At 51.8% G+C, this 21,752-nt stretch overlaps 1 protein-coding gene across 1 annotated transcript; it reads left to right on the plus strand.

Moving 5' to 3' along the window:
- The first annotated feature begins 6,170 nt into the window (after positions 1-6,170).
- On the plus strand, positions 6,171-8,252 carry LOC125690845 (uncharacterized). Its single transcript, XM_048939576.1, has 2 exons — positions 6,171-6,465; positions 7,195-8,252. The coding sequence occupies exon 2, from the start codon at positions 7,278-7,280 to the stop codon at positions 8,250-8,252; it is 975 nt and encodes a 324-aa protein (XP_048795533.1). The 5' UTR covers positions 6,171-6,465; positions 7,195-7,277.
- The last annotated feature ends 13,500 nt before the right edge of the window (positions 8,253-21,752 follow it).

Here is a 21,752-nt window from a genome sequence, read left to right on the forward strand (position 1 = left end):
TGCTTGAGAACCATTTTTTAATAAAATGCAGTTGACAATAATTGTGGGCAGGATTTAGATGTTTGTCTGACTGGGACGCCCAATTTGTGGGTGACAGTGACAATTTGCAGCTGGAGGAATTAAATCTCACAGACCAAAAAATGATGCTTACAAAAAACATACTCTGATGCACAAAGGAGGGCAGGAAAAGCTGGGATGAAAATCAAATTTCATGTCAGATGGTATCTATAGGGTTCTGTATTTTTAAGGAGAATAGAGACATAAATGAGTGCAATAACAACTGGTGGCTAGCTCCCGGTCATTTAAACTATCATAGAACCCTGAAGCACTTAAATGAGATTTATTACATCTGTCAGAGTCATGCTGAATAGATCTTCTGAGGAGGCTTTATGTGTCTATGGTCTTCACTAAAATATTTCTTTAGTTACACAGCAATCAAATTGTTATTAAAGATAAATGCTACCAAGTCAGAAACAAACCCTTTAAACTGTTGTTGAGAGATTTATTTGAAAACATCCACATATCACTCAGGCACTGTTTTGTTTGGGGCATTTACGCCTTCATGGCAACAGGAAGATCCGTATCAGAACTTTGATTTGGAAAAGCTGAGGCTTTAAAGGAATCAAAAGAGATGAAGAGGTACTCTTCATTATTAAGCAGAAAATGCAAACAGAGGAGAGTTTTATGTGATCAAATGATGAATGCTGCATTAAAAACAACACATTTGGGCTAAAGATGTGTCTCATCAGAGCTTTGGGATACATTAAGAGCATGGTACCCGGAGAGCAGAAAAAGAAAAGATACAACTTGTGATCTACAAACAGTTTTAATTTAACTCTAAACTGATATCGAAAGAGATTCCCAAAAAGAACAGGAAAATGCTGACAGAAGAGGAACGAGGGAAAGATGGTCTCCCAGGCTCCTCAGGCGGCCCCAGACTTGTCTTCTTTTATGATGAGGGCAGCTTTGTTCCCTCAGGCATTGCCAGGGAAAATCAGTCACCTCAGTGTGAGGGACGAGCCCAAGTGACTGTAGTGCGAGCCCTGACAATACCCCGAGAGACTCTCAAGCCACAGGAGATGGCCTGATGTCACTTCTCTCAATTGGATAGGCGTCTCAACAGCGTTCTGGAACCGGGACAAGCAAAGGCTCCAGGAGTCCAGGTACTGGGGCCTATGGTAAGGACACGTACAATTCTGGGGGGTGAGGGGGAGCCTTTCTCTTCACACCTGACACCCGCATTGGCTGGTCAGACGCAGGATCCAGGACTGGTGAGCTCTCTCCACCCCCGAGTCCCCCTTTCACTCTTTCCTCCTAAAGTTGCTAAGATGAGGTTTCACAAAAGTTGTTAAGAAACTCAAGGCTTACTCTGATTTCCCTTAAAATTGCACAGCTTAGGTAGATATAGGTAGATAGTTGCGAGAGGGCCAACCCTACAGGATAGCTGTTCTACGTAAATTCCCCATTAAAGTTGATGCTTAGTAGGGACCGTGAGTGCTATTTCACCTTAAGCCATCCAAAAGGAATTCATGAAGGTTACACACCCACCCCCTCCCCACAGGTGGGGCGCGACACTCAGAAAGAAGGATATTCCCAAGCTGATAATGGAAGAGACTCCCAAAAGGCACCAAGAAAACGCTGACAGAAGAGGAACGAGGGAAAGATCGACCGGGCGTTCCTGAAGGAAGAAGAGGAGAATGCCAAACCCGATTTCTACGTAACACGTAAGTGAGAAATCTGCAGTTTTCTAGTGACGAAACGGAGGAAATACATACGCAATCAGAGTTGTGTTAATACATAAATGAGAGTTGTTTACTCAGAGAAAAAGAAAGGCCGGTGCATTCACGTCAAACAAAAGAAGGCATAAAAGGAGGGCAGGAACAAAGGGGAAGGTAGAGCAAGGTAGGAAAAGGAAAAGAAGGTAACATCTGAAACACGGGTGGGGTGGGGGCGGTGGGGGCGGGCAGCCCATGGGGATGTCCCTGAGCAACAGGCTGTGACATCAGCGCGTGGCAGATTGTGACTGCTTAGCGCTCAGTGCTCATAGTGGGGTGCGGGCAGAGCCTGCCTCAGTGTGGCTCGTTCCTGGACCCTGCTGAGCAGCTCTGCGAGGCTTGTTGGTCGAGCGAGGATTTGGCTGTGCTGTGCTGGGTCGTGCCTGGGGCTGCTTGCAGCATCTCAGTGCCCGATCCCACAGTATCGCTTCTGTTTCCCTGGCCCTGCCTAGAGCAGGCAGCCGGGGCCCTACGGAGCGCCCCCGCAGCAGCGGAGGTGAGTGGTGCGGGGACACGTGGGTCCCTCAGGGGACCGTGCCGTGGGGAGCCTGTCCCCGTGCCAGCAAGGAGCACGAGACAGCCCAGTCATGGGCTTGGGAGGGCTTCCTGCTGAGGGCCCGCTGAGGGCTTTCACACCCTGGCGCAGCGAGTGACCGTGACGTCCCTTCCTCTTGCAGGGCGAGATACCACCGCTGCAGCTCCGGTGAAGGAGAGCAACTTGTCATCCTTGGTTCTCCCAGCCAGCTGCAGTGAGAAGACCATGGCCGTAGAAGAAGAGGCATGGACATGCGCCATCTGCCGTGATGTGCGACAGGACATCGCCTACGCGAGTCCTTGCAATCACATGTTCTGCCTCGGCTGCATCCAGCGCTGGGCAAGGCTGAGAGACAGCTGCCCGCTGTGCAGAACGGCCATGAAGACCATCCGGGTCTCTGTGCGGGGAGACCACGAGTACGTGGAGTGCATCGTCTCCCCGCCCGCAGTGCCTGTGCCCGTCAGCTTCGGCGCCACCACCAGCCCCAGCGGCACTGCGGCATCCGCTCCACCCTCTGCACCACCGTCCCCTGAGCCGATGGCCGCAGAGCCGGAGAGAGTGGGCGGCCTCCTGCCGGAGGTCTGGGCAGCACTTTTCCGGGAGAGACGTGACATCCTCGACCCGGTGCTGCCCTGGCTGGAGCAGGAACTCCGCCGCAACGGGGAGCCGCGCTGGTGGAAAATCAACTGGCTGAAGAGCATGGTCCTGGCGTTCCTGTGCCAGGTGGGGCCGAACAGGGACATCCTAGTGCAGTGCGCACAGCACGCCCTGGGGCCCATCACCGCACCGCTCGTCGACGCTCTCATTGGAACCATCGAGAGCCGGTGCAGCCAGGAGGCCCGGAGGCTGCTGGGCCTCGAAGACCCCAGTGGCACTCAGGAGCAGGAGGACGGCCCCGCAGCCCAATCCAGTGCCCCGCAGGAGGCTGTCGGCCCCAGCGCCACACCATCCAGCCGCTCCGCGGGTCCCCACGTGGAGGAGCTCCCCGGCACGTCCAGCGGGGCCCTCGGAGGGGGTCCTGGTGAGCCGGGTCCCGAGGCAGCTGGTCCTGCTGACCAGGGCCGCAGCCGTGGCTCCTCTGCTCGCGGCCGGGGCAGGAAGCGCTCGGCTGGGAGGTCCCTGCGCCCCACAAAGAGGAGGGCCAGCAGTGCCCAGCGCGCTCCTCTGCCCTGCAAGAGGCGGCCACCCCGGCGCCGCTAGCGGGGCTTACAATAAAAGATAAAAACATAGCAGCAGGTGTTGTTCCTGGTGTCTATCTTTCGAGACGGTTCGCCCTTCACGCACACACCCTACTCACGTGCTGTGCCGTACGAGAGCCAGTGCTCTCAGTGCTCTCCACTCAGTGTAGGTGGGCCACCATTAAACCTTTCTCCTGGGCCCCGTGCGGGGTGTGAGCTGCAGAGCCACTGTGAGCGGGATCCTCTGAGCGGCGGGTGAAGGCAGCCAAGGGACCGGCAGGCAGAGGCATTTTCAATAAAAGCCTACCTATGCACACAAGCAGAACGCTCGTTAGTTCCCAGGCTTGCTTCACTGCAGCACGTGTTTCACAGTGCCACGGTCTTATCTCTAGATCTGTGTCTGTGACAGGGGGACAGCAGGCCCACAGGCCCACCGGCCCTGAAAGGAGGGGAAGAGGGGAAAGGCAGCAAAAGGGGATGAGAGTGTGGGAGTGGGTTTTTTATGCCACTTCTTCGTATCCCCTCATGCTCATGTAGGTAATCCGACAAGGCAGGATGCAACGTAGTCAGACAGTTGTCACTTGCTCAAGCAGAAGGACGTCTTCTTTTAATAGCTGAGATATTTATTGGATGATGCAGGTCGCGAGGAGACGCCTCTCCTCTCGGCTTGGAGACTGTCACTCAATTCATACTCTCTCCTGGAGACTCTCTCTTTCAGCTTGAAGACTCTGTTTCTGGACTAGTTTCTTGAGTCTCTTTCTGGACCTGAAGATCCCCCTTCTTGGCTCAGAGACGCTCTCTTTCGGCTTGGAGACTCTCTTGCACTGTTTCAGAGACTCTCTCCCTCTCTGGGGTAGCACTGAATTAGGCCCAATAAGCATAATCCAGGCCCCCAAGAATTTGTGCCTCCTCGGATCTGCCTTAGCCACAACATCTCAGTCTCAAATATCTGCCTGGGCCCTCAGGATCTTGCAGGTGTTCAGGAGTAAAGTCCCACGACACCCGGGATGCCCATCTTTCTAAAGTCTCTCCCAAGTCCCTCCACATTCCCCACCATTCAGTATTCTCTGGCTTTGGGGAAGGCTACCGCAAAATCTTACAAATGCAGACACTGAGCAAGATGATGAAGAGTACAGTCAGGGTGTCCAAAAACCGAAGGCCTTACTCTAATGCTGAAGGCAAGACGACCAGGGAGCACACACGCTGTCGGGACGAGCAGAAAAGGAAAAGAGGCATTCTCGTGATCTGCAAACAGTTTTATCTCTCCCTCTGAACAGAAAGGGGTAACACGGAATCCTCTGGGGGATGTAGTTCTTCTTCCCTTCTGGGACAGGTATACACCCAGAAATATCAACCCGGAAACAGAGTCTTCAAGCTGAAAGAGAGAGCCTCCAGGAGAGAGTATGAACCCACGGAACTGGAGCATTAACTCTTTAACTCCCAGTGCTCTACACGGTGTTACGATGTGCAATACCGGTAACAGAAGTCACACACCCACAACACACACTCATGGACAAACTGTGCAGTACCACCCGTGTTCAAGCCCACTTCTCAGTCCTGAGTCTATCTCTATTTTGCACCTCTTCCCAGAGGTATGGTATCCACCAAGCTTGCCTGACAGTTGTTTAGATGTATTTGGGTGGCACAGCACTTTTGTACGTGAGCTGCAAATTTCTAGGACTCAGCACAGCTTACAGCCGCACAGGGTTTCTGGAATTCTGGTTACGCAGGCTCTCACTCACCTGGGAAGACCCCCTGCAGATTGGGTAAAATTCTTATCAGTCGGCATGCGATACAGTCGTAACTGAGACTCAGGGATTGTTAACACGGATGCCCTTTATCACCCTGACCGTGGATGTCCGCACAGCCTGTGCCAGAGCTGGGGAGGAAGAACGAGACAGAGGTGCACATCAACCGTTTACACATTGTGGACATCTGCCTTCTTGCTGGTGATGCCAACCACGCTGCCAGGGGCCAGGAGTAGGAGGTACCGGTCACGGTCCTTCTTCACAAGCTTCTTAAAAATGGCTGTAGCGTTCTCTTTTCTTGTCAGTGGGGACATCTTGACTGCCATTACCGTTCAAGTCTGATAGAGAGCGGCTTATCAACTCCCAGTTCCTTGAGGACTGTGGAACGAATCTCGCTGGGACCCAGGGATGTCTCCCAGGCTCCTCAGGCGGCCCCAGAGGAGCCTGTCTTCTTTTATGATGAGGGCAGCTTTGTTCCCTCAGGCATTGCCAGGGAAAATCGGTCACCTCAGTGTGAGGGACGAGCCCAAGTGACTGTAGTGCGAGCCCTGACAATACCCCGAGAGATTCTCAAGCCACAGGAGATGGCCTGATGTCACTTCTCTCAATTGGATAGGCGTCTCAACAGCGTTCTGGAACCGGGACAAGCAAAGGCTCCAGGAGTCCAGGTACTGGGGCCTATGGTAAGGACACGTACAATTCCGGGGGGTGAGGGGGAGCCTTTCTCTTCACACCTGACACCCCCATTGGCAGGTCAGACGCAGGATCCAGGACTGGTGAGCTCTCTCCGCCCCCGAGTCCCCCTTTCACTCTTTCCTCCTAAAGTTGCTAAGATGAGGTTTCACAAAAGTTGTTAAGAAACTCAAGGCTTACTCTGATTTCCCTTAAAATTGCACAGCTTAGGTAGATACAGGTAGGTTGTTGTGAGAGGGCCAACCCTACAGGATAGCTGTTCTACGTAAATTCCCCATTAAAGTTGATGCTTAGTAGGGACCGTGAGTGCTATTTCACCTTAAGCCATCCAAAAGGAATTCATGAAGGTTACACACCCACCCCCTCCCCACAGGTGGGGCGCGACACTCAGAAAGAAGGATATTCCCAAGCTGATAATGGAAGAGACTCCCAAAAGGCACCAAGAAAACGCTGACAGAAGAGGAACGAGGGAAAGATCGACCGGGCGTTCCTGAAGGAAGAAGAGGAGAATGCCAAACCCGATTTCTACGTAACACGTCAGTGAGAAATCTGCAGTTTTCTAGTGACGAAACGGAGGAAATACATACGCAATCAGAGTTGTGTTAATACATAAATGAGAGTTGTTTTAATCAGAGAAAAAGAAAGGCCGGTGCATTCACGTCAAACAAAAGAAGGCATAAAAGGAGGGCAGGAACAAAGGGGAAGGTAGAGCAAGGTAGGAAAAGGAAAAGAAGGTAACATCTGAAACACGGGTGGGGTGGGGGCGGTGGGGGCGGGCAGCCCATGGGGATGTCCCTGAGCAACAGGCTGTGACATCAGCGCGTGGCAGATTGTGACTGCTTAGCGCTCAGTGCTCATAGTGGGGTGCGGGCAGAGCCTGCCTCAGTGTGGCTCGTTCCTGGACCCTGCTGAGCAGCTCTGCGAGGCTTGTCGGTCGAGCGAGGATTTGGCTGTGCTGTGCTGGGTCGTGCCTGGGGCTGCTTGCAGCATCTCAGTGCCCGATCCCACAGTATCGCTTCTGTTTCCCTGGCCCTGCCTAGAGCAGGCAGCCGGGGCCCTACGGAGCGCCCCCGCAGCAGCGGAGGTGAGTGGTGCGGGGACACGTGGGTCCCTCAGGGGACCGTGCCGTGGGGAGCCTGTCCCCGTGCCAGCAAGGAGCACGAGACAGCCCAGTCATGGGCTTGGGAGGGCTTCCTGCTGAGGGCCCGCTGAGGGCTTTCACACCCTGGCGCAGCGAGTGACCGTGACGTCCCTTCCTCTTGCAGGGCGAGATACCACCGCTGCAGCTCCGGTGAAGGAGAGCAACTTGTCATCCTTGGTTCTCCCAGCCAGCTGCAGTGAGAAGACCATGGCCGTAGAAGAAGAGGCATGGACATGCGCCATCTGCCGTGATGTGCGACAGGACATCGCCTACGCGAGTCCTTGCAATCACACGTTCTGCCTCGGCTGCATCCAGCGCTGGGCAAGGCTGAGAGACAGCTGCCCGCTGTGCAGAACGGCCATGAAGACCATCCGGGTCTCTGTGCGGGGAGACAACGAGTACGTGGAGTGCATCGTCTCCCCGCCCGCAGTGCCTGTGCCCGTCAGCTTCGGCGCCACCACCAGCCCCAGCGGCACTGCGGCATCCGCTCCACCCTCTGCACCACCGTCCCCTGAGCCGATGGCCGCAGAGCCGGAGAGAGTGGGCGGCCTCCTGCCGGAGGTCTGGGCAGCACTTTTCCGGGAGAGACGTGACATCCTCGACCCGGTGCTGCCCTGGCTGGAGCAGGAACTCCGCCGCAACGGGGAGCCGCGCTGGTGGAAAATCAACTGGCTGAAGAGCATGGTCCTGGCGTTCCTGTGCCAGGTGGGGCCGAACAGGGACATCCTAGTGCAGTGCGCACAGCACGCCCTGGGGCCCATCACCGCACCGCTCGTCGACGCTCTCATTGGAACCATCGAGAGCCGGTGCAGCCAGGAGGCCCGGAGGCTGCTGGGCCTCGAAGACCCCAGTGGCACCCAGGAGCAGGAGGACGGCCCCGCAGCCCAATCCAGTGCCCCGCAGGAGGCTGTCGGCCCCAGCGCCACACCATCCAGCCGCTCCGCGGGTCCCCACGTGGAGGAGCTCCCCGGCACGTCCAGCGGGGCCCTCGGAGGGGGTCCTGGTGAGCCGGGTCCCGAGGCAGCTGGTCCCGCTGACCAGGGCCGCAGCCGTGGCTCCTCTGCTTGCGGCCGGGGCAGGAAGCGCTCGGCTGGGAGGTCCCTGCGCCCCACAAAGAGGAGGGCCAGCAGTGCCCAGCGCGCTCCTCTGCCCTGCAAGAGGCGGCCACCCCGGCGCCGCTAGCGGGGCTTACAATAAAAGATAAAAACATAGCAGCAGGTGTTGTTCCTGGTGTCTATCTTTCGAGACGGTTCGCCCTTCACGCACACACCCTACTCACGTGCTGTGCCGTACGAGAGCCAGTGCTCTCAGTGCTCTCCACTCAGTGTAGGTGGGCCACCATTAAACCTTTCTCCTGGGCCCCGTGCGGGGTGTGAGCTGCAGAGCCACTGTGAGCGGGATCCTCTGAGCGGCGGGTGAAGGCAGCCAAGGGACCAGCAGGCAGAGGCATTTTCAATAAAAGCCTACCTATGCACACAAGCAGAACGCTCGTTAGTTCCCAGGCTTGCTTCACTGCAGCACGTGTTTCACAGTGCCACGGTCTTATCTCTAGATCTGTGTCTGTGACAGGGGGACAGCAGGCCCACAGGCCCACCGGCCCTGAAAGGAGGGGAAGAGGGGAAAGGCAGCAAAAGGGGATGAGAGTGTGGGAGTGGGTTTTTTATGTCACTTCTTCATATCCCCTCATGCTCATGTAGGTAATCCGACAAGGCAGGATGCAACGTAGTCAGACAGTTGTCACTTGCTCAAGCAGAAGGACGTCTTCTTTTAATAGCTGAGATATTTATTGGATGATGCAGGTCGCGAGGAGACGCCTCTCCTCTCGGCTTGGAGACTGTCACTCAATTCATACTCTCTCCTGGAGACTCTCTCTTTCAGCTTGAAGACTCTGTTTCTGGACTAGTTTCTTGAGTCTCTTTCTGGACCTGAAGATCCCCCTTCTTGGCTCAGAGACGCTCTCTTTCGGCTTGGAGACTCTCTTGCACTGTTTCAGAGACTCTCTCCCTCTCTGGGGTAGCACTGAATTAGGCCCAATAAGCATAATCCAGGCCCCCAAGAATTTGTGCCTCCTCGGATCTGCCTTAGCCACAACATCTCAGTCTCAAATATCTGCCTGGGCCCTCAGGATCTTGCAGGTGTTCAGGAGTAAAGTCCCACGACACCCGGGATGCCCATCTTTCTAAAGTCTCTCCCAAGTCCCTCCACATTCCCCACCATTCAGTATTCTCTGGCTTTGGGGAAGGCTACCGCAAAATCTTACAAATGCAGACACTGAGCAAGATGATGAAGAGTACAGTCAGGGTGTCCAAAAACCGAAGGCCTTACTCTAATGCTGAAGGCAAGACGACTAGGGAGCACACACGCTGTCGGGACGAGCAGAAAAGGAAAAGAGGCATTCTCGTGATCTGCAAACAGTTTTATCTCTCCCTCTGAACAGAAAGGGGTAACACGGAATCCTCTGGGGGATGTAGTTCTTCTTCCCTTCTGGGACAGGTATACACCCAGAAATATCAACCCGGAAACAGAGTCTTCAAGCTGAAAGAGAGAGCCTCCAGGAGAGAGTATGAACCCACGGAACTGGAGCATTAACTCTTTAACTCCCAGTGCTCTACACGGTGTTACGATGTGCAATACCGGTAACAGAAGTCACACACCCACAACACACACTCATGGACAAACTGTGCAGTACCACCCGTGTTCAAGCCCACTTCTCAGTCCTGAGTCTATCTCTATTTTGCACCTCTTCCCAGAGGTATGGTATCCACCAAGCTTGCCTGACAGTTGTTTAGATGTATTTGGGTGGCACAGCACTTTTGTATGTGAGCTGCAAATTTCTAGGACTCAGCACAGCTTACAGCCGCACAGGGTTTCTGGAATTCTGGTTACGCAGGCTCTCACTCACCTGGGAAGACCCCCTGCAGATCGGGTAAAATTCTTATCAGTCGGCATGCGATACAGTCGTAACTGAGACTCAGGGATTGTTAACACGGATGCCCTTTATCACCCTGACCGTGGATGTCCGCACAGCCTGTGCCAGAGCTGGGGAGGAAGAACGAGACAGAGGTGCACATCAACCGTTTACACATTGTGGACATCTGCCTTCTTGCTGGTGATGCCAACCACGCTGCCAGGGGCCAGGAGTAGGAGGTACCGGTCACGGTCCTTCTTCACAAGCTTCTTAAAAATGGCTGTAGCGTTCTCTTTTCTTGTCAGTGGGGACATCTTGACTGCCATTACCGTTCAAGTCTGATAGAGAGCGGCTTATCAACTCCCAGTTCCTTGAGGACTGTGGAACGAATCTCGCTGGGACCCAGGGATGTCTCCCAGGCTCCTCAGGCGGCCCCAGAGGAGCCTGTCTTCTTTTATGATGAGGGCAGCTTTGTTCCCTCAGGCATTGCCAGGGAAAATCGGTCACCTCAGTGTGAGGGACGAGCCCAAGTGACTGTAGTGCGAGCCCTGACAATACCCCGAGAGACTCTCAAGCCACAGGAGATGGCCTGATGTCACTTCTCTCAATTGGATAGGCGTCTCAACAGCGTTCTGGAACCGGGACAAGCAAAGGCTCCAGGAGTCCAGGTACTGGGGCCTATGGTAAGGACACGTACAATTCCGGGGGGTGAGGGGGAGCCTTTCTCTTCACACCTGACACCCCCATTGGCAGGTCAGACGCAGGATCCAGGACTGGTGAGCTCTCTCCGCCCCCGAGTCCCCCTTTCACTCTTTCCTCCTAAAGTTGCTAAGATGAGGTTTCACAAAAGTTGTTAAGAAACTCAAGGCTTACTCTGATTTCCCTTAAAATTGCACAGCTTAGGTAGATACAGGTAGGTTGTTGTGAGAGGGCCAACCCTACAGGATAGCTGTTCTACGTAAATTCCCCATTAAAGTTGATGCTTAGTAGGGACCGTGAGTGCTATTTCACCTTAAGCCATCCAAAAGGAATTCATGAAGGTTACACACCCACCCCCTCCCCACAGGTGGGGCGCGACACTCAGAAAGAAGGATATTCCCAAGCTGATAATGGAAGAGACTCCCAAAAGGCACCAAGAAAACGCTGACAGAAGAGGAACGAGGGAAAGATCGACCGGGCGTTCCTGAAGGAAGAAGAGGAGAATGCCAAACCCGATTTCTACGTAACACGTCAGTGAGAAATCTGCAGTTTTCTAGTGACGAAACGGAGGAAATACATACGCAATCAGAGTTGTGTTAATACATAAATGAGAGTTGTTTTAATCAGAGAAAAAGAAAGGCCGGTGCATTCACGTCAAACAAAAGAAGGCATAAAAGGAGGGCAGGAACAAAGGGGAAGGTAGAGCAAGGTAGGAAAAGGAAAAGAAGGTAACATCTGAAACACGGGTGGGGTGGGGGCGGTGGGGGCGGGCAGCCCATGGGGATGTCCCTGAGCAACAGGCTGTGACATCAGCGCGTGGCAGATTGTGACTGCTTAGCGCTCAGTGCTCATAGTGGGGTGCGGGCAGAGCCTGCCTCAGTGTGGCTCGTTCCTGGACCCTGCTGAGCAGCTCTGCGAGGCTTGTCGGTCGAGCGAGGATTTGGCTGTGCTGTGCTGGGTCGTGCCTGGGGCTGCTTGCAGCATCTCAGTGCCCGATCCCACAGTATCGCTTCTGTTTCCCTGGCCCTGCCTAGAGCAGGCAGCCGGGGCCCTACGGAGCGCCCCCGCAGCAGCGGAGGTGAGTGGTGCGGGGACACGTGGGTCCCTCAGGGGACCGTGCCGTGGGGAGCCTGTCCCCATGCCAGCAAGGAGCACGAGACAGCCCAGTCATGGGCTTGGGAGGGCTTCCTGCTGAGGGCCCGCTGAGGGCTTTCACACCCTGGCGCAGCGAGTGACCGTGACGTCCCTTCCTCTTGCAGGGCGAGATACCACCGCTGCAGCTCCGGTGAAGGAGAGCAACTTGTCATCCTTGGTTCTCCCAGCCAGCTGCAGTGAGAAGACCATGGCCGTAGAAGAAGAGGCATGGACATGCGCCATCTGCCGTGATGTGCGACAGGACATCGCCTACGCGAGTCCTTGCAATCACACGTTCTGCCTCGGCTGCATCCAGCGCTGGGCAAGGCTGAGAGACAGCTGCCCGCTGTGCAGAACGGCCATGAAGACCATCCGGGTCTCTGTGCGGGGAGACAACGAGTACGTGGAGTGCATCGTCTCCCCGCCCGCAGTGCCTGTGCCCGTCAGCTTCGGCGCCACCACCAGCCCCAGCGGCACTGCGGCATCCGCTCCACCCTCTGCACCACCGTCCCCTGAGCCGATGGCCGCAGAGCCGGAGAGAGTGGGCGGCCTCCTGCCGGAGGTCTGGGCAGCACTTTTCCGGGAGAGACGTGACATCCTCGACCCGGTGCTGCCCTGGCTGGAGCAGGAACTCCGCCGCAACGGGGAGCCGCGCTGGTGGAAAATCAACTGGCTGAAGAGCATGGTCCTGGCGTTCCTGTGCCAGGTGGGGCCAAACAGGGACATCCTAGTGCAGTGCGCACAGCACGCCCTGGGGCCCATCACCGCACCGCTCGTCGACGCTCTCATTGGAACCATCGAGAGCCGGTGCAGCCAGGAGGCCCGGAGGCTGCTGGGCCTCGAAGACCCCAGTGGCACCCAGGAGCAGGAGGATGGCCCCGCAGCCCAATCCAGTGCCCCGCAGGAGGCTGTCGGCCCCAGCGCCACACCATCCAGCCGCTCCGCGGGTCCCCACGTGGAGGAGCTCCCCGGCACGTCCAGCGGGGCCCTCGGAGGGGGTCCTGGTGAGCCGGGTCCTGAGGCAGCTGGTCCCGCTGACCAGGGCCGCAGCCGTGGCTCCTCTGCTTGCGGCCGGGGCAGGAAGCGCTCGGCTGGGAGGTCCCTGCGCCCCACAAAGAGGAGGGCCAGCAGTGCCCAGCGCGCTCCTCTGCCCTGCAAGAGGCGGCCACCCCGGCGCCGCTAGCGGGGCTTACAATAAAAGATAAAAACATAGCAGCAGGTGTTGTTCCTGGTGTCTATCTTTCGAGACGGTTCGCCCTTCACGCACACACCCTACTCACGTGCTGTGCCGTACGAGAGCCAGTGCTCTCAGTGCTCTCCACTCAGTGTAGGTGGGCCACCATTAAACCTTTCTCCTGGGCCCCGTGCGGGGTGTGAGCTGCAGAGCCACTGTGAGCGGGATCCTCTGAGCGGCGGGTGAAGGCAGCCAAGGGACCAGCAGGCAGAGGCATTTTCAATAAAAGCCTACCTATGCACACAAGCAGAACGCTCGTTAGTTCCCAGGCTTGCTTCACTGCAGCACGTGTTTCACAGTGCCACGGTCTTATCTCTAGATCTGTGTCTGTGACAGGGGGACAGCAGGCCCACAGGCCCACCGGCCCTGAAAGGAGGGGAAGAGGGGAAAGGCAGCAAAAGGGGATGAGAGTGTGGGAGTGGGTTTTTTATGTCACTTCTTCATATCCCCTCATGCTCATGTAGGTAATCCGACAAGGCAGGATGCAACGTAGTCAGACAGTTGTCACTTGCTCAAGCAGAAGGACGTCTTCTTTTAATAGCTGAGATATTTATTGGATGATGCAGGTCGCGAGGAGACGCCTCTCCTCTCAGCTTGGAGACTGTCACTCAATTCATACTCTCTCCTGGAGACTCTCTCTTTCAGCTTGAAGACTCTGTTTCTGGACTAGTTTCTTGAGTCTCTTTCTGGACCTGAAGATCCCCCTTCTTGGGAATGAGTAGGGGAAAAAACTGTGGCGACAATCTTTGCAGAATAACAAACTTAGTTTATTCTCTGAGCAGAATACTGAAATACAAAGTCCTCTGGGTGATGTAGTTCTTCCCTTCTAAGACTGTTATACCTGGAAATGTCAACAATCTATGGAACGGGAGCAATAACTTTTTATCTCCCGGTGCTCTACATGATGTTATGATTTGATGTGCCAGTAACGGTCATAAAATCATGACAACACGTTATGAAGAGCTTTGTCCAAATGCCTCCTGAACACTACTCAAATTAGTGTTAGAGAGGGGAGATCTGTATTAATTGACTTTCCTCTAGTGCTGCTGCAGAATTATACTTCCTTGTGTCAGCTTCACTTGAAGCACTGACAATTTTTACTGTTTCTGTTTTGGCTGCTGCTGGTAATGAAACTGATGTTGAATAAATCCCTGTCGCATTGGCAAACGTGATGCAAGTGAATTACACAATGATCTTTTTTGGGAATGTGCACAGTCAATTGAACAGCACAGCACAAAAGTATTGTTTTTTTCTCTTTCCATCCATGTGAAACCCTTGAAGATTTTTTCTTTGGTGTTTAAGTAACTTTAGATGCCTGTCATGTGTGTTCTATTTACTTTTGCCAGTACTGCTTAGAAGACACGTAAGTAAGCAGGTAACTTTAATTCACGTATTTCCGTTATGCATTTAATGCTGAGGAGCATTTGGCAGTTGTGTATGCATGAGTGCAAAGTGTCTGGGGCCATCTACTAAATATGGGGCACTACAACAGTTTCCCTTCGAGCCAGGTTATTTTCTCATTGATGTATTTATATTGCTGCTCATCACTATGCTTTGATGAGTGCTTATTTCCTTAAAATTAATTTTCTTATTAACTTTGATTGCTTATGATACAATCCTTGGAAAAGAGAACCAGATCTTTTTAATTACTTTTTCCTGAGTTTCTCCAGTTTATTAACACAATTAATGCAGCTGATATCATGGAATCATCCTTTCTCTTAAGCTTCATTTTTATAGAATCATAGAATCATAGAATCATAGAATCAGCAAGGTTGGAAAAGACCTAAAAGATCATCCAGTCCAACCGTTCACCTATTCCCAATAGCTCCCACTAAACCATGTCCCTCAACACAACATCCAGCCTTTCCTTGAACACCCCCAGGCTCGGTGATTCCACCACCTCCCTGGGCAGTCCATTCCAGTGCCTGACCACCCTTTCTGAAAAGTAATACTTCCTCATGTCCAGCCTGAATCTCCCCTGCCGTAGCTTGAAGCCATTCCCCCTGGTCCTATCACTAATGACACAAGAGAAGAGGCCGACCCCCAGCTCACTACAACCTCCCTTCAGGAAGTTATAGAGAGCAATAAGGTCTCCCCTGAGCCTCCTCTTCTCCAGGCTGAACATTCCCAGCTCCTTCAGCCTCTCCTCATATGGCCTGTGTTCCAGACCTGTGTTTCCTTCCTAAAAGTGCCAACACATCTTCAAGCATTAAGTACGTGAGAAACAACTCACCTCAGTGTGTTAGCATCACAAATTTTGATTAAATGGGACCAGAGATCTACAACAAAAACCATTAAGCCAGGGCTGCCTGGTGGGATGGGTCCCATTTCTATACCTGACAAGGATGAATTTTGTGTTTCAGCACTGTGTCATCTGCTCTGCATGCTCTGCTGAGCTGGGTGCTCATGTACTGGTCTCTCAGGAAAGTCATTTCACCAGTTTACTGTATTTGGAGGAATACAGGAGTCCAAATGTGAGATGTGAGACCCATCATTGCTTCTGCTTGATTTGCTGTGGGAGTGAAGGGCTACAGCAGTTGCCCCATGCCAAGGTGATTGACTAGAAGTGATTTTCACCAGGTGGTATTGGCAATAATTATGTAGTGCTTTGCTTGCTCCAGAGGAAATAATCAGGGTGACCTTCAAAAGGCTCTGTGCAAACCAAGTCTTGTAAAAACAGTTATTAGAACCTCCTACCATGACTGCCCCCACTACAGATAGGAAATTAGAAAAATGTACTGTATGGAAAGTAGCTGCTGTATATTAGCTGAGAGCCTGGTGGGAGCAGCAGTAGACTCCAGGGAAATCAGGTATCCCTCAGAAATCTTGCACACTCTTCTCATCTATTTCTCTCTGTTGGGCTGCAGGTGGAAGAGAGATGCTGGGCTGGCAGACCTCTTGTGGAGTTGGGATGAGAATGTGGCTGAACTCTGCTCCAGCACCTGAAAGAAAGGGTTAAGGTGCCAGCTAGCCCTGGATTTTGCACGGGTGAGCGAGACAAGTAGCTGTCCCATATGCTATCAGTCCTAAGCTCTCCTTGCGCTGGTATAACAATGGCTCTGACAAACAGCCCCTTTACACACTCATAGGCCAAAGAGCTTGCTATGGAGTTGAGGCAGGTGTGCTGTTCATTCACCCAAAATCTGGCCTGTACAGGCATCTTTTTGGCAGCCTACACTCTTCACATGGGTTCAGCCTTATGTGTCTCCTCTCCTCATGCTGTTGGTGGCCCCATTAAAAGCCAAACTTCATCTGTTTGCCTGGGTGCTGGGTGATACAGTATCTTGGTTGTCTCTGGGATTTCAGCCAGCCATTGGCTGTCTAAACGCCCCATAAAGAAAGAAAAAGGTCCTAGGGTGATGAGAGCCATTAAGATGATGAAAGGTCTGGAGTATCTTTGGTGTATGAGGGGAGTCTGAGAGAACTGGCCCTGAAGAATAGAAGAATCGGGGATCTCGTTAATCACAAATGCTTGAAGAGAGAGTGCCAAGAGGACACAGCCAGTCTCCCTTCAGTGGTGCCCAGTGCTGGGACAGGAGGCCATGGGCACCAACTGGAGCACAAGGGCTCCTTCTGAGAAGCCACTTGCCCATGGGCCCGAGCCCCCTGCTCTGGGTGTTCCTGCTGGAGCAAAGGTGGGCCAGAGGGGCACAGAGGGCCCCATCCATTCTGGGATCCTTTGACTCTGTGAGGTGACTTTTAATCCTATTAGTTCTTCCTGGTCACTGATGCCTGCTGTGAAAAGTGCCTCCATGTCAAGCATACAGCTCCTTCAACATCTGTAACATCTGCCTGCGGATGCAGACGTCAGTCTGAGAGTACTAAGGCTGAGGGGGAGTGTTGCATTGCCTACTACAGGGGAGCTACTTCCAACCGGCAAATCCACAGCATACAAAAGCACGGGTTTCAATTTTCTGCACTCAGACCTTTTCTAAATAAACCCCATCCAAAAATAACAGCTGCTGGTTTACTCATTTTTAACAGCATAGCAAAAACAGCTAGTAACAACGTTTTGCAACAGTAATAATTTTTCTGATATCCCTGCACCCACATTCTTGCTGTCAAGCTAACTGTGTCTAGACTAGAATACTTAAAATGGGATTTTTTTTCTTCCAGTGAAATTATACTCATTCTCTTTGAATTAAAAAAGAAATGTGAACAAACTTTAAATAAACAAATACATAAATAATCTGTCTGAAGCTGTGAGAAAGCTGGGACAATGACTCATTTTGGTTGATCCAGAAAATGAAGCCAGAAGACTTGCCACCCCATCTCCTCTTCCAGCCAGTTAAAGCATGCTTTCTCATTAGAGAAATCTAATTAGCTGTTAGTTTAAGAGGGGGTTGCCAGACATGCTATGTGGTCACGGTGGAAGCATAACTGGGTGCTGGCCCTAGAGCCAAGCCAGGGCCTCAGGCAGTGGGGATGCATCCATGTTTCTATACCACACAGTGCTGGGACCAGGACCCATGAGGTACTGGGACCAGGTCCTGCTCAGTGCTTCAGGGGATCCCTGAAACTGTCATGTGTGGGATCTGAGTTACCTCCAGTAGGAGCCTTGGGGATGAGCTGGCCATGTGCTCTCCTCTGGGGTCTCTGCTTTCCCCCACCACACTGCAGGATTCCTCCCCTTCACTCTGTGCAGATACCCTGACAGGATCTTCTCTTGCAATGAGCAGTAAGAAAGGAAATGGTATAACAATGTTTGTATGCATGTACAAAACAAATAAACACACATAAATTTAAATACTGTGTATCCGTTAGGGGAAGGTTCTGTTCACCCTGTGCAAGAATCTAAGAAAATATCCAAGGAGTCTGAATATTTCTAGATTTGTAGTTGACAAAGACATGTTACTCAGCCTGCAGTGTGCTGTGACCAGGTACAGAAAACATGCAGAGTGGATTAGGGATGCAAGGAGGATTAGCCATTAGTATGTATGAAAGGATACGCCCAGAAATGCTAGTAACTTTTAACAAATCCCATTTCTCCCTAAAATGTCTTATGTTGTTGATGACAGTAACTCCAATTCTGATTGAAAAGGAGAAGAAAAAAACTCACACATTTATTTATTTGAGATCATGTCTGTGCTTCATGGTCTAGATTCCTTCTCTTGTCTTTGTTTTCAAACCTTTCACACATCAGATAAGTGAGAAACATTTCAAAATTTGGGAAGAATGAATGTCCCAGCCAGGAAACATTGGCAGGTGGAATGTCATCCCCATGAATGCCTTTGGGATGTGGACTCGCAGATGTTTGCTGAGGATAAGGCCAGCAATACTGTCTCTGCTAAAGTCAAGCCACTGGGGCCAAGCAGCACAACTCTCGTCCTAGTTGTGTGGTTGAGATGCCTTCCCACTGACTGAGCCAATTGCTACCCTCCAAGAATCGATTGCTCCTTTGTGTCTTTCCACTGGCCCTGCTAAAGCAGTAGTTTCATGGGGTAGCATAGCATGAAAGAATGAATAGACCAGCACGTGAAATGAGGCTGAATGCATAGAGGGCGTAGCAGGTTGCAGCAGGGCACTGTTGTGTGCAACCTGGCTGCTGTGCTCTTCCTTTTATAAGAGATCTCCAGATAGGAGTGGGATAGAAACTGGGCAAGGCACCTGGACTTGAGTTGGTGGATTGCTTGCTCCAGGAAAAATCTCTTCTCTGAAGGACTGGTTAGGCACTGCAATGGGCTGCCCTGGTGGACAGTTGGATTGGATGATCTTAGAGATCTTTTCCAACTTTGGTGATTCTGTGATTCTGTAAGAAGTGATCCAACCCACCTACAAAATTATGGTGGTTATGCGCTGGAATGGGCTGCCCAGGTAGGTGATGGAATCACCATCCCTGGTGGTGTTCAAGAAATGTGTGATGTTGTACTGAGTTTAGTGGGGAAATATTGGTGGTAGGTGGATAGTTGGATTGGATGATCTTAGAGGTCTTTTCCAACCTTGGTGATTCTATGATTCTATAAGAGGTCATCCAAGACACCTACAAAATTCTGGTGGAGACCAAAAAGGAGGAATGAACCCCAATGTGGAAAAGGATGATGATAAGCAGTCTCTTGAGTTTTTCTTATTATTTTCTGAGCATTGTTGAGTAAAGAAGATCTAGGGGTGTCGTTACAACGCTCAGTGTTCTAGGTTTTATTTTTAGTTCAAAAATGGCTCTTCTCTTTGGCACTGCTCTGTGCTGTAGCTGTAGGAGCTAGTTTGTTGTTTGAGACCATTGGGTTGAAGCAGCCATCTCTAAACCCATGTGGGATGCACCTCAGTGCATCTCAGCAAATCTTTCCCTTCATTTCCTCTTTTCCCAACATCCCCTGTGGGTCTGGAAGAACACAGCTGTCTTGCCTGATCCAGCAAAGGAAGGTGCAGGACCTACACAGAAGTAAAGTTTTGTGTTTTCCTGTACCAAGTAAGCCCTTACTCTGGTGCTAATGTTGTTGAGAAACTAAAGGCATGAAAGAATGCCCTGCATGGGCAGCATTGGAGCTAAGTGGATTTGGTGACTGAACCTCTCCACAGTATTTGTTTTAACTTGCTGGGCTAAGATTAGAGCCATATCTTGAGGAACACCAAATCATAACAACTAATCACTTTTAAAATGAGTGTTCTTGACTTTCCCCTACAGAGACTCTGTCAGGGATTGCCTTTCCTGGCAGTGGCTCTTTAGTTGCCAAATATCCATCATGGAGAGACACACAGCTCCTGCTCTGTTCCCCCAGAAAACCAGCCCAAATGACAGCAGGCTGGAGAGGCAAGGCATCAGTGCCAAGGAAACCTTGCCTACTTTGAAACCATATAGTTGAAATGCTTTGATGCCTTTTTCCCAAAAGCAGCCTTGCAATGTCTCTGTTTATGTGGTTGTAGTGCAGACATGCTATGTGGTGACCTGTTGTCCCCATGCAAGTACTGTCCATCCAGCAGCAGCCATGGTACCCCCACATCCCACATATATGTTTGGGGCATTTGGGCTCCAATATCTGTTTAATGTTAAAATACAGTGCTTGGGTGTTTTTAGCAATTTCATTCCAACAGTCTTTGCTGTGGAGAAGGGATCAGCTGTCTGACTGCTGACCTGTCAGATGATGTGTCCCTCTCTTAGGTCTGGGAGCTCTGTTGCAAAGCAGTTCCTTGTGGATCTAAATGCTAATACTGATACTTCACTTTCATCTTCATAAGTTCATTTCCTTCTATAGCTCTGAAAAAGAGTATTTTATTTAACTCTTTTTTCTATTCTTACATGGGAAAGTACTTTGTTAAAGTGCCACAGCATAATTTATACCTTTTTTCTTACATTTTAGAAGGTTTTCACTCCTACTTGCCTACTTGCCCACTTCTGCTTTGAAATGTTTTGCCTTGCTTTCAACACACTGTTATACCTTGGCTGACCTGCCTTGGAGAGTCTGTTTTAATCAGTGTGAAAGCCCATGGGGTGTTTGCTTTTCCCTGAAAACCATTTTCTGCTCCATAACAAATTTGAAGCCCTATAAAATGGAATGGCAGCCTACACAAATGAAAGTGGTGCTGAAGGGAGGACATCTGGCTCCAACGGGAGCCTGGAGCTGTCTCTGTTCCCTGGCTCTTGGGGCAGTAGATGTGCTTTGGGGCTGGAGCTCTTGAGAATCAGGGAGTCAGGGAGAAGCTGGTGCTTGCTCTGTAGGTGGGATGGTGTCCATATTACTCTTTACCAAAGACATAAGGATTTTGATCTGAAGAGCAGCTTAAAATAGGACTTGTTGGCTCCTGTGTTAATAGACAAAAGCAGTCTTTAGCTGTCTTTGATTTTGCCTGTCCTGGGCTGGATTTTCTTTGGTAGCCTCAGCCCAGCCCCAGAAGAGCTCCTCCTTTCCTGCCTGCTGATTTCCTTCCATAAGTGCTTATGTTCAGATATCAGAGTGGTGGTGAGCAGAAAGATTAGTGTCTTGAAGTTCCCTCTGGGATGTCAGAGAAGTGGTGCCTCAGCCCCTGCCCACCTTCCCCTTCAGCACAAGAGACTTGCAGCTCTCCTGTGTAGCCCACCAGCAACCAGTAGTGGTATCATGGCTCCTCCTTATTGCTCTGCCCTAGGACCCATACCTTCCTCATCTCCTAATGCAAGTGAGGCAAGCGCAGAGCTGAGCACAGAGGTAGATGTAAATACATGGAGATCTACTTTAGCAGCAGATAAGCTGAGATAGCCTGAGCTGACTTTACATGCCCCTTTTTGAAGGATGGGATTCATCTGAAGGTCTCACAGTGGCTGGTACCTGGTCCACGCTGCTGCCTCTCACCTGTGCTGTATTTCATATTGCAAGGCATTAATTATGCCTTGACACATATCCTTGACCTCTTGCTCTGGCAGAAGCCAAAGTAAAAGGCAGTTTGGTACTCACATTTACTAAGTGGCAGCCACAATTAATACACCTCTGCGTAATTGCAGTGTGGCACCTGGCCGTGCCTACAAGGCTTGAGCGGAAGCCAAACCATGTGGGTGGAAGGTTTTCCCAGAGGTCTTGGTAGCGTAGGGCTGGGTGATGGATTGATTACAGTGTGTGTGTGTTTAAAAATAACTCCCTGTCTTTCCAGGAGAATGCATTTATTATGGAGTCACTGTAGTAGGCTGTAGTAGGAGACCTGGGATCATGCAGCTGCTGGGAGCATGCCAGGAGACAGAGCTTCTGCTGGGCATGGCACTCCCAGCAAGGTCCATGGGCTGCCGAGCAAGGAACCTGCT

Source organism: Lagopus muta, chromosome 3 (genome assembly GCF_023343835.1).
Source record: "Lagopus muta isolate bLagMut1 chromosome 3, bLagMut1 primary, whole genome shotgun sequence".
NCBI lineage: Eukaryota > Metazoa > Chordata > Aves > Galliformes > Phasianidae > Lagopus > Lagopus muta.